Raw genomic sequence first — 13,012 nt, forward strand, 5'->3', positions numbered from 1 at the left:
CATGCGCTGAGCATATTTGTACTGTGCTGCAGTATCAAGGGATCAAGATTTTCCAACAATTTTCCAACACTTGTGTGCTGTAGGTACTCTAGTAGGAGCGCCCCTGTGGGGAATAACGGGGAATAATAGCGTTCCATACACCCGTTATGGAGCTTCCCATACACCCCTTATGGGAGTCCCATCCCATATACTGTATACGCTATAATTTTCGCGTACATAAATTTTCGCGAATTGCCGCTGTCACACATTTTCGCGAGTGGTTAAATTCGCGATTGGGGGAACCAGAGAAAATATGAAGTGGCAAAGAAAGTGTGAATTTTCAACTTACTAGCAAATAAGAATGATACTAGTTATACACTGCATAAAAAAGACTTGCCAAACTCTGCGAACTAGTAATTTAGAATTCAACATTTTTGAAGTGGTTAAGTCCATTGCGTTAGACTTCTGACGAGTGGTCCCCTTGCGATAATGGATTGGCTCTCTAGTACAGTGTTCGTAAGTAGACGTGGACGTGTGCGTGCTATATGTACGTAAACAAGCATAGCCAGTACACTGTATGGTCTGTTCGGTAAGCCATGACATGGTATACTAGTACTGAAATGTTCGTATAATCAAGGCAAGGGATTCATTTTGGAAGGTAATATTTTCGCGTGTTGTTAATTTCGCGAATAGCTCCCGACTCGCGAAATTCGCGAAAATAAAACCCCCGCGAAATATATAGCGTATCAACATACAGTAAAAGGGGCCAGTTTTTCCAAACCGATCCAGGGTGGTCCACAACTTGAAATTTTAGCATGTTGCAAGCTCAGAATCTGAGAATATTGCAGAAATTGAATATGCGCGGAGCGCACACGATGAGTACGTAGTACGCAATATTTTGCTGCTTATCTCTCTTTGTGCTGCTTACATTCAATGTTCTCTCTCATGTTTTGCACACAAATATCTAAAGTACCTGATAGTTTGATGTTTCTGATGTTATGCACATGTTTTGCACATTTTTGAATACACATACTTTTACTTTGAGCTTGTTGCAAATTCTTGAGGATGTTGCATACAAATTGTAGCATGTTGCTGGCTTTTTAGGATGTTGCACAAGAATTTTAGCATGTCGCAGCGACATGCTAAAACCCCTCATGGACCACTCTGCATCGGATCAGTTGGTGCTCATGCTCGGTCGTTTGCTACAGATACAGCTGATACAGATACAGCCTTACAGGTTTTACGGTTATTTCCAGAGGTCATTTACCAGGCCAGTGCCACAATGAAGTACAGCTAGCATTACGTTACAGTCATCATGGACAGTGAGTTTTCATTGTGGATGTGTGATTCCACAACACTCAACAGTACTAAAGTAAAAGCGTTAAAAGTTAATTTCTATTCGACTTTGGAGACCCAGATGCTTGCCTACATGTAGATGCATGTATTTTAGCCTAGGTTACTGAACAACAAGGGTGAGTTTGTGCATGTTTGGAGATCGTTTGACAAACAGGTGCGAACACCCTAGTAGCCCTGGAGACCGCGCCTTGCGGTGCGGTCCTGGCAGCTACCTCACAGCTGAGCGGGAGCAAAAATCACGAATAACTCCATTGCCACATTCACGGCGACTTCACAAATAAAGCATCGCTAAATTTCTATCATAAACACAGTGACAATAAAAAATGAAATATACATTACCTTTTCGACTTGGTTTTTCTCACCCATTTATCTAGAAACTGCAAAATTTTCTACATTTTTTAGGAGTAATAACTAGCGGCCTGCCCTAGTGCAACAGTGGAGAGACTTGCTGCTAGATTCATTAGTACGCATTACGCATGCTGCCAATGCACTTTGTTGAAAAATTAAGGAAATATAGTGCCGAAACGGCACCGTTTTATACAACTCCTCGATCTGAATGCAAAAACGGCACAGCCCCAATGCTGCACGTTGGGGCTGTCGCAGTAACGAACACCCAAAACATCAATAGAGTCATGTTGAGGTCAAAACTGTTTATGGTCCCCACACCCTGGCCCTGTGTTGGCTGTGCCTGTGGATTGCCATTTTGATTCTTGACAAAAAAAGACAGAGGGAAGCCACTATTAATATATCACAAACATGTATTAGGGTGTCTGAAGGTAATTTACAATATTGCTTTGAGATGTCTTTAAGAGATTTTGCTTACATATTTGATAAGAGATATGTCTAAATACGAAATGTGCCAAATATCAAGGCTCACAGATGTTTTAATCACGAGATATAAGCTTCGAAAGTTGATGCCAGATTAGACTATTTTGGCCAGAATCGCGTGAAAAAAGTGGTTCACAGCGCGAGTGCGAGCACGTAAGATTTGCCCGCACAGCCCGGCTCGCGTGCGATCAATTGATGAGCGCACAGAGGCCATTAATACGCAACCTTCCATAGCGATTCCCGGCTTGGATACGCACTCGTTAAGTCCCGCCCACTCTAACGTACGGCGCACGTTACGCTCTGCAGTGTGTACTGTATACTGGACATAAACACGGAAGCTGTATGAGCTATCTCGCCATGTAACCATCCATCGGCCTGGCCTGCATCACCGGGGCCGGGGCCGCCTAGGGATGGGCCTGCAGATCGCGCCCGGTCGAACGCATACTGCCGGCATTAAACACTTACGAAGAGCCTGAAATCAGCGCTGATCAGATCGGAAAGGGTGTGTAAAGTGAGTATGATCGATATTGAAGTATAGTTTGACCTAAATTGTAAAATCAAGAATTCAGAGTCGGCGGTGTCTACCTTACCGATATGCGTTTTGATTCCACTTTCATACACGTGGCCGGCTTCTACATTGCTCTGTGTACGTTTCGACGCGCACACGTGTACCTGTACAGCAGTACGAGTATACGACTCAGGATTTTAGCTATTATTGCGTTGAAATTTGGAAGCGCAAGCACGAACTTTGCGCAGCTTTTTTTTTTTTTGTGGTCATTTTGAACACTTCTCTACATTTTCCTCTTTCCGTTTAAAAGTATATTTTATTGATTCTAGTGGTCTATTATTTTTCCCGTGAAAACTGTACTGCTCTGGTATAGTGGTAATGCTTTTTCATACATGTATTCCCCCTTTCATTCATTACAAGATATGTTTTTATCTTATTTTGTTTTTCCATCTTTTTTCATCCAAACTTCATCGCCTATTTGTAGCTTTCCTCACTCCTTCATTGTCTTGTTTTTTCTTCCAGGTATGCTTTTGATTTCATCAAGGTTCCAGGCTCTTGGTTTTCATCACATCTCTGCAGAACGGAACACGCAGACCTTTTTATAAAACGGACATTTTTTTTTTATTCCATGATCAACATTTTTAACGAGTGTTTCATGTTTAGTGAAATACACGTGAATAATCAGCCAGTCATGTAACTAAGCTTATACATTTATATTTTTGTGGATTTGCATTTGCTTCAAGCACTCAACCAATTACATCCACGCTGTGAAGTTTCACGCTATGAATAACTTGTCTCCGTATTAAATGTTGAATGGATGTACAATTCAAAATGCTAAGGCTTCTTTGTTATCTCATCCCTGTATTTGTATGTCACTCGTTGAGTTATAAAACTTCAATAGAAATACAGGCAAAACGATCAATTCTTCATAATTTTGACGAGAAACAGATAATGAAATATTCACATCCTCGTATAGGCCCTATCACACACATTAATTGGTGTACTCTTGTTTCAAAATATTGTACAGTGATACATTTTGGGAAAGAAATAATGTGAGAACAGTAATATGTCCATCATCGCATTGTTGCTGATCGAGTATGACGTTCAATTTTCGTTTGCTCTTGGGTATAATTTGTGAGATTTGGAATCAACATTTACGGAAACGGAACGCTGTTATCGACTACCGTTATCGCCGGACAAACGATTAGTGTCTAAAAATGAGAATATCAAATATCATTATGACTGGAAATTAATCAGAATAAAAGCAAAAAACAAAACCAAAAAACAAAAAACGGAACAGATAGTTATGAAAGAAATAATTATTGCGTCTTTAGTTTGATTTGTTGTCTCTTGTTTTACGTCGCGACGTGTTCGAAGCAGATGATTATGAACGGATCTAAACGGAGAATAATCGTTCCTTTATGCGTATTTGGTATTATGCGTATTTATGCGTATCAGTTGGCGTGAGTTTGTGTGTGTGTGTGTGTGTGTGTGTGTGTGTGTTTGTAGGGATTTATTGTGTTTTGTCATTATTTGTTTATGTTTTGATCAGTGCTACATAATATCGCAACTCCGTCCACGTGTGTCATGAAAACGTAGTGCCTCCGACTTTCTAGAATATGCGACAGTCATTCTTCCGCTGGGAGCAGTAAAATGTATATTTCGAACAGATAGTAACCATCGTTTGGAACCGTGAAACTTGACTTCGATGTAACAGAAGTGGAGAGGTAAGTTTTTTTTTAATCTATTTTATCAGGTTTCCGATTTCCCGACACACTAAGAAAGCAAATGCAACGGAAATTTGTCTGCATTGAGCTGTTCATGCGATTGAGCGACACATTTGCGCAAGAAGCAATTGTGGACAGATTCTCTCTTGAAGGAATAAGATTACACAGATTACAAACGTTAATCAAAACAAATACCCTGATTTTTTTTCTTTCAATTAGTCATTAGTTGCGGTTGAAAAACGTTCGCATTAGCGTATTATAAATGCTTTCAAAAATAGCCTAAAACAAAATAAAATCAACCCTTGTGTGCGCAAAGTCACGCGTATGCCGATAAGGGAGAGCAAAATGACAAATCTAAGATATGCATGAAATTATCTACTTTGTAAAAATATTATTTTGACAAATATCAAAATTTGACATTTGATTTAAAAAAAATATGGGATCCCAGGCGGAAACGAAGACTTGAGAAAACAAGACTTTGAAAACGTAATTCTTGGCAAGCTAATTTACTGTTGATCGGCTAATTGCAGTCATGAGGAATGAGCAAGTATTCATGATAATGTGAAATGCTTTAATAATTAATGAATTTATTATTTTCTTTCATTTTTCAATGTTTTATTTCGCGACTATTTAACCTCCGTTACCTTACGCTTTTGAGTGCTACGTGTGCTATGTTATGCATGTCAAGTACGTCACACGTATCGGGCGGGCCGGCTCTGTATGCATTACGCGAAGCACGTGCGGGCCTAATCTTCGCGCTGGAAGCGTCATTGTGGCTTGTTTCGCGTAAAATGCATATGCATCAGTCCGCTTTACGCGTTGTCGCGCTGAAGTGATGAATATGCAAGCCACGCCTCCTCCGTTCGCTGAGCTAGGGAGTGAGTGATATGGGTACATTCAGCACACTTTTATAATATGATCCCGTGGAGCTAGCAAAAAACTAACCGTACCAATGGATTCCGGATAGCCGAAACCTCTTAACACTCAGTCAGCATTGCAAATAACGAATCCGTCTCGGAATAACAGCTAAGTTTATGTTTCTTTTGCCGATTTTCCCCAGAAATACTTCGAATTTTGAAATGCTGACTGAGGGTAGTATGGAGCAAACTCTGCCCTTTCAGATGATACCTAACTTGTCGAGATTGTTGATTGGGATCAACCTAAGAAATTGCTGGAAAGGTGATTTTTTAGCGGAAAACCGTGACCACTTTTTGATGCGCGCGCTCGCCATTCATAATACACGCAGCGCCACGCTAAACCTATGGGGAGAGATTTCGGGCGACACAACTCGGTGCGCGATCAGACACCCTACATGTATTCTTTGATATTGTTATAACCATATCTTGTATTTATGTGTTGTACTCTCATACCCCGGAATGGGGTCAGAAGAGTCGAATAAAATCTAAATAGCAAAATATCTAAATTAAAGTGACTAACTAAACACTCTCGACTCCTGTCATGCAGAACACATCTCATAAATTTTACTAGGGTAGGGGGTCTATATAGTAAATTTATACGTCGGTACGTCGCGAGATCGCTGTGCACAAGTGTCACGCATCATGACATTATTGCAATTGTGCATTTCTCATCCAGACGGATAACACTCAATTCATTTTGATTTGAGCAAATCCGATCCAGCACCAGCCGGCACACACACCACAGACTTCTGACACAGCCTTATCGCATGCATGCAATGCAGCTTATGATACCGGACCCCTCGCCTCAGTTAGTAGCGGGATGTATGGACATGCAATGCATGCACAGCGCCGTCATTCAATGACATGCGATTCTCGAATTCTTTGGTGCCCGTCAATCACTCAATACTGAGAAGATCGGACATGTTTTTGTCCTTTTCGGCATTCCTGTTCGCATCGTTGAATGCTAAAATGACTAACACATTTGCAGTTCACGTTCACATACAAGAATCTATCAGTAAAAAGTCTGAGATACTTACATTTTGCTGTGTTTTTACGAGTGTTATTATACACAAACGAAATATGTACAGAGCAGGCTCAAAAGATGGCGAGTGTCGAGAATGACGTCACTCATCCGGGTTTGCCCGAGTGTGACCTTTGACTTGAATGACAGCACTGCTGCGAGCTGCAGTACGAGAGGGTTCGTTAACGAGACTACCATAGATGACTAATGAACACGCTCGCCTGATGATGATTTACAAGGCACGAATTCAGACCGAGTATGTTTTGTTTTTCCTTTTTTTAGTATTACAAAATGACAAAAATAATTCAGTGATGATTTGTCTTAAAATAGCAGCGATCATCTCTGCCTTTCTGAAACAACGTACGTTGCACGGACCTGTTTTGTGTTCGTTTGTTTCATGATTTTGATAAGCCCTAATTGAATATTTTAAATTGGGACTTGTCATCGATATTGAAAAAAAATTATAACGTGATGTCATTGATTATACGTTAACGAAAACAACATACACCAGAGAGTTACTGCTTTTATGGATTATGTAACCTTTAAAAAATCAGAACATGCTCAGTGATCAGAATTTGCTGAAACTGTACTAATTGTAATGGGTTCCGCGTCTAGTGTTTTTTTTTTTCTGCTTCTATTCGCACAAAATGATTTTTAAGGGGGATTTCCTCTTGATTATGACAATTTGTTGGCTTACAGATAACAGTAGACCTATTCACTTTGCTATTATATTATAAAGTATAATTATTTCACGAGGTTTTTATTTTCGCAGGGTATTCAATGATACGGTCATTAATTTTTGCTAGTTGGGCCAAACAATTCACGAATTTTAAAACAGGCTAATTTTGAATAAAAATACAAATTTTATCAAATTTGATCGCCAAAATGAATGTGACGTGCACGCATGAATATCAATTTTCCGCTCAGTCCTGTACATCGTGGGTTGCAAATTTAAGCACTCGCGAAATTGTCTGGAAGTCCCGTTTGGGGAAAAAATATACTTGCTGTTATATACGACGTATAGACAGCGAGTAGTTATAGGCCTGTAATGAGAATGTTTTCATGTTTGATCTTTGCCAGATTTAGTGTCGGATCCAGAGGGGCGTGCCCTCTTTCATTTCTTATTTTTTTTTGTTAAAACAAAATAAAATGAAAAGAAAAAAATGGGGGGGGGGCGCGCCCTCCCTTTAATTTTGTAAAGGTGCCTCCCCTTTACGGAATTCCGTATTCCGCCCCTGAGATTCTGTATACTGTAGTGGTTGCCTTCTTAATAAGAGGCTGAGAGTTAAATGTTGATTGAGATAATTTGGTAGAAACATCACATGACGGAGATTCGTGACTTTCAGTATAATGTAATATATCAGAAATGTGAGAACTTCAGGATCTGGAAAAGTTTGTTACAGGAGTAACATGTCTCTCCGTTTTTGACACATGCACAAATTATTGTAGCACTCTCACACACGTTCCACACAGCCTTACACACACCTTACACACACCTTACACACGTAATACACACACACACACACACACACACGCACAGGTCTACAGCACCTGGGGTGCCCCCCTTTTTTTTCCAGATTAGGGTCTTACCACTGTAAAATATGCCCCAATTTTTTCCCCAGAAAACATTATTGGATTTTTTTTTCGTCGTTCATCTTTGCTTGTCAGCAGCCGATGTTGAAAGAGGAATGAAGCTTGTCAGCAGATTTTAGTTGGGAAATGGCATACAAATTCAAAAGTGTGAAAACTTTTTTTTTCCATTTGATTAACCTCGAAGTGGCACCAGAAAATGTTAAGCCCTTTCAATGTTTTCATTTTAATGATTATGATGATGATGATTGTTATTATTATCATTATCAATATTATTAGTATCATTATTATTATTATCAATATTATTATTATTTTATTATTATTATTATCATTATTATTATTATCAATATTATTATCATTATTATTATTATTTTCAATATTATTATTATTATAATTATTATTATTATTATTATTATTACACACACACACAAACACACACACACACAAACACACACAACAGGAACTATAAGCCATTCAGGAAGAGCTAAAATCGAATGCATGCATGCCTCAGGTGCTCAGATTGAATCTTTCTTTGTTTAATTATGTCGACCTCCTTGGAGATCTGGAAAAATTGCTGCAGTCGTTGGTATTTCACGCGGACTGAGCGGGGTATTGGGATAAGTTTTCAACTAGCAATAATCGCGCCTCGGATTAACCTCATCGGCTACGATACTGCCTCTGCGCAAAGATGATCATTTGTGTGGATGTTCATATTTATATATGTTCCATTATAAGCATATGGCATTGGTTAGATCTTATGTCAGCAAGCATAATTTTTACATCATTTCCACAAGCATTTGTTTTTTCTTATATTTATTATTATTACTATACATATTCTTAAAATATTGCGGGGTTTTTTTCTATGTCATCATCGAGAAAACTACAGGAAATGTCAAAAGCTGGTCGGGACCGTTCTTCCGATTATCATGATACAAACGAAATCAAGAATCGATGAACTTGGCAATGAATATTTATTTTCATGATAATTCATATCTCGAGAGCACCGTATGAGGGCGCTGCGTTTTCCATTGCAATTCACTTTATGAAGGTGCTCTTACCAGCTCGCAGTCTATTTATTCCCTTTAGACTCTATACCTGCATGGTACCTTGAGAGTCTCTTCATCACTCTACATAAAGCGAGTCCTGCAGGGTATACCCTGTTTCAACTAAGAGACTCTTCCCTGCAGTACAGTATGTCCCCCCCCCCCCCCGAAAAAAAAAAATACAATCAAACTTTTGCGTTGATGCACCCCAAATGATTAAACTGTCTAAATGCTACTTCAGGGTCTTAAAATATAACGTCTTAGCTCTATTTTGCAGAAAACCCCATTCAATTTGGTTTATCGGTCGCAGAGAAATGTGGACTGTCAATTGGAAAGCATGTTATGAGTCTGATTCTTCCAAGTTTAGCACTTCGATGCTTTTGTGTGTGAATACAATTATAGACAGAACTTGGAGGGGAGAGATTCTTGACATCCTCTTCAAAATTCCTCATTTCTCTTTGACCACTGAAGCAAATCGAATTGGGTTTTCTGTAAGATGTGGATTGAATTTGTATTTGGATTGATTCACTATTTTTGAAGATATTATCTCGGAGGGTCCCGTTGTATCTTTTTTTTTTTGGGGGGGGGGGGGGGGGCATACGGTAGAGTATACTCCATGCCTTGCAGTTGATCATCTTTTGATGCTCAACTTGTGTCGTATAAGATCTTAAAGGCACAATTTACAATTCGCAGACAAAACAAAAACCAGCTTTTGTGGTTCAAAATAAATGTGAGTGAGGGATAGAAACAATTAGTGTAAATATAGTTAGTCAGTACAATCAATGTTAGATATTGTTAAATGTTAAATATGTGAACAATAGATATGATAAGATTGTGTCTAAACCGTCTATACAGTCATGGTTTAATGAGAAAAATAAAGATATCTCCTTATGTTTTAGGCTTTATTGCAATTCTTTTTTTATAAGAAATATGTTAGGATGTTTTGTTATACAACTAACCTAAAACAGATTGGCATAATGTGACATCTTGAACATCTTTAAAATCACTGCTCCCAAAGGAAGACCTTTAACTCTTCTGTCTCACCACCACAGTTTCAATAGCACACATGGTACATGTCTTGTCTCGCTTTAATTTACTTTAATTATGTTTATTGGCTCATTCATCACAAAATATTCCACCTGCTCTTTGATGGTTACGAATCATTATCTGCACAGTCTCTTCTTCGCCCTGCCCCCCCCCCCCGAAATTATACAAGTCAAGAAACAAGAGTAAACAATCAAAGAAACAAACGAAGTGAAAGAACGAACGAAAATATTTCAATTTTCAATTTGCTATTGCTGAGATAAAGTATACATGTATACTATCATCACGCAGTAAAGAGCCCAATAGGTTGTCTGATGCCCTTTATTTGACTACGTACGCATTCTCTTCAAGAATATTGCCCGAAGATTTTACCACTGTCTAATGGTTTCAATTTGTTATTCCGAAGGTTCGTTATCCTAAAGGATCGTTCATTCGAAAATGAAATCTACGGTTTCGTTCCGAAAGTTCGTAATTCCTAAAATGAAATAAGGTCAGTTATTCCGAGAGGTCTGTTATTTCGAAATGAGGAAAGGTTTGTTATCCCGTAGGCTGGTCAATCCGAAAACGAAATGAGATTCGTAACCCCGACTTAAGGTTCGTTAGTCAGCATCTTCTTTTCATTTTCTGATTAACGAACCTTCGTAATATAACGATTAACGATTCGGTTATGGCAGGCCTACTGACATTTTGATTGCGTCATGACACATGACCATCATTTGATTAATCCTGTTACATAAATTATTTTGCATCATGTATTTTCATGAAGTGTATGTGTAAATAATGGAGGACCACATAGCTTTATTTCAGGTATAGTTGTGATAGAATACATAGCTTTGAACGGGTTGTCCCATTCTCTTCAAACTTCAGAGATATGTTCTCCCACAATACAATAATAATATGTCTTATTTACCCAGGGTATGTAGCCTCTTCAGTGTTGCCACTGCTCTACCAGAGGGCCCTGCTATTATCATTACCCTAGCGTTGCCGGGTACCCATTTATACACCTGGGTCGAGAGGGATATCGGTGGGTAAAACATCTTGTCCAAGGACGTAAGCACTGGGCGGGATTCGAACTCGGGTCCTCCGATCGGAAGTCGGGAGTCTTATCCACTATGCCACAACGCCCCCACAATATACTTCCGAATTCACTCAATGCTGCATGACGACATATTGGGGGTTTTCTTTCCCTCAAGAAATTAACTGTCATTTTGGATCGTATAATGTGACATAAAAATGTCCCAGTCCCACCAACCCCTATCACAACTGAAACAAACTAAAATCTTCTGTAATACGCGCTGTTTATTTTTTTAACTGAAAGTAGACAAATCTAGATGGTTTCATTTTTTCAATAATTTTCCTGTTACATGATTATGAATGTGGTGATCTATCTTAATTGATCTTAAAATACATTGTATCTGCATGCATTATGCATGTTATACAGTAGACCTCGCCTAAGTCGACATCGCATAAGTCGACAACTCGCTTAAGTCGACACAATAAAAAAGTCCCGATTTTTGCCTTTGTTATACCTTGAAAATTTCCTCGTCTTAGTCGACATTTATAAGTCGACAACTCGCGTAAGTCGACCTGATTTTTCAGTGCCAACTGAGCTAAAATACGACCCGTGTTAATTCCCTCGTCTAAGTCGACATAATTTTTCGCTCAAAGTCTTATCGCCATTCTCTGAAAAAGAATTGTTTTCCCGCTCCGATTCGCCGCATTTCTACTCGGTAATTCGCTAGTGTACGGCGCGGTAGCGATCGCGCCAGCGTCCATTGTCTTGTATGCCAGAATAGAAAGGGCATACACTCATTTACACTGGAGTATTTAGTACCCAAGGCAGTTCACTTTACCCCTTTTCTCCCTCTCGGTTTTCTCAAAACGCAAAATTTTTGTACACTTAACTATGTCCCAGTAGGTATTCATTATCCGAACATGAAATGTTTTTGTAAATCCGAATATTCTGACATTAATTATTCCGAAGCGGTATTAAAACCTGGGCCCTTTCTAGAAAATTAATAATGCAACTAAAAAAAAAAAATCAAATGCAGGTGTACCAAATCACACGCAACTTTTGCATTTAAGCGCAAGTGCGTTGCTGAAAAGACTTGCGTCTGATAATCATATGAAACTAGAAAATAATACACGAACCTGAAACTCACTTGCGTTTAAACGCAACTCTAAAAAACAAATGCAAGTCCATCAAATCACACGTAACGCTGTATCTAAACGCAAGAGCGGTGCAGAGAAGACTTGCGGTTTTTGTACGGAACTATAAGAAACTGCGTTTAAACGCATCTCTAAACATCTACGGAGTTGTATTATTGTTTAAAAGACTTGCATTTTTTTTATTTCGTAAGCAATGTGAGAAATCAAATGCAAGTCCATCAAATCACACGGAACGCTGAAAAGACTTGCGTTTGATAATCATACGAAACTAGAAAATTGAGGGAAATTTTTAAAACTCAATTACGTTTAAACGCAACTCTAAAAATCAAATGCAAGTCCATCAAATCACACATAACCCTGTATTCAAACGCAAGAGCGTTGCAGAAAAGACTTGCGGTTTTTGTACGAAACTATAAGAAACTGCGTTTAAACGCATCTCTAAACATCTGCGGACGTGTGTTATTGTTTAAAAGACTTGCATTATTTTTCATTTCGTAAGCAAAATTAAAAATCAAACGCAATTCTGAAAATCACATGCAAGTCCATCAAATCACACGGAACGCTGAAAAGACTTGCGTTTGATAATCATACAAAACTTGAAAATTGTATGAAATTTAAACTCGATTGCGTTTAAACGCAACTCTAAAAATCAAACGCAAGTCCGTCAAATCACAAGCAACGCTGTATTTAAAAAGCAAGAGCGTTGCAGAAAAGACTTGCAGGTTTTGTCCGAAACCAGAAACTGCGTTTAAGCGCATAAACATTTTCGGAAGTGCGTTATGGTAGAAAAGGCTCGCATTATTTTTTATTTCGTAACGGAACTTTCGCCG

At 38.8% G+C, this 13,012-nt stretch overlaps 1 protein-coding gene and 1 non-coding gene across 3 annotated transcripts in view; both read right to left on the minus strand.

Annotated features, from left to right (window-relative positions):
- The window catches only part of LOC139732907 (vesicle-associated membrane protein 3-like), a 44,725-nt gene extending 38,290 nt beyond the window's left edge, over positions 1–6,435 (minus strand). For both annotated transcript variants that reach the window (XM_071643743.1, XM_071643744.1), the window contains exon 1: positions 6,353–6,435. In XM_071643743.1, the coding sequence (XP_071499844.1) occupies positions 6,353–6,354 (2 nt within the window). In that variant the 5' untranslated portion in view covers positions 6,355–6,435. The remainder of the gene's footprint in view (positions 1–6,352) is intronic.
- A 2,040-nt stretch (positions 6,436–8,475) lies between these two features.
- On the minus strand, positions 8,476–8,616 carry LOC139732928 (U4 spliceosomal RNA). Its single transcript, XR_011711052.1, has one exon. It is a non-coding gene; the product is annotated as a U4 spliceosomal RNA (small nuclear RNA).
- Positions 8,617–13,012: the final 4,396 nt, after the last annotated feature.

The sequence above is a fragment of the Diadema antillarum genome, unplaced genomic scaffold (genome assembly GCF_040938485.1).
Source record: "Diadema antillarum isolate AM-2024a unplaced genomic scaffold, OU_Dant_1.0 seq00000455_RagTag, whole genome shotgun sequence".
Classification (NCBI taxonomy): Eukaryota; Metazoa; Echinodermata; class Echinoidea; order Diadematoida; family Diadematidae; genus Diadema; species Diadema antillarum.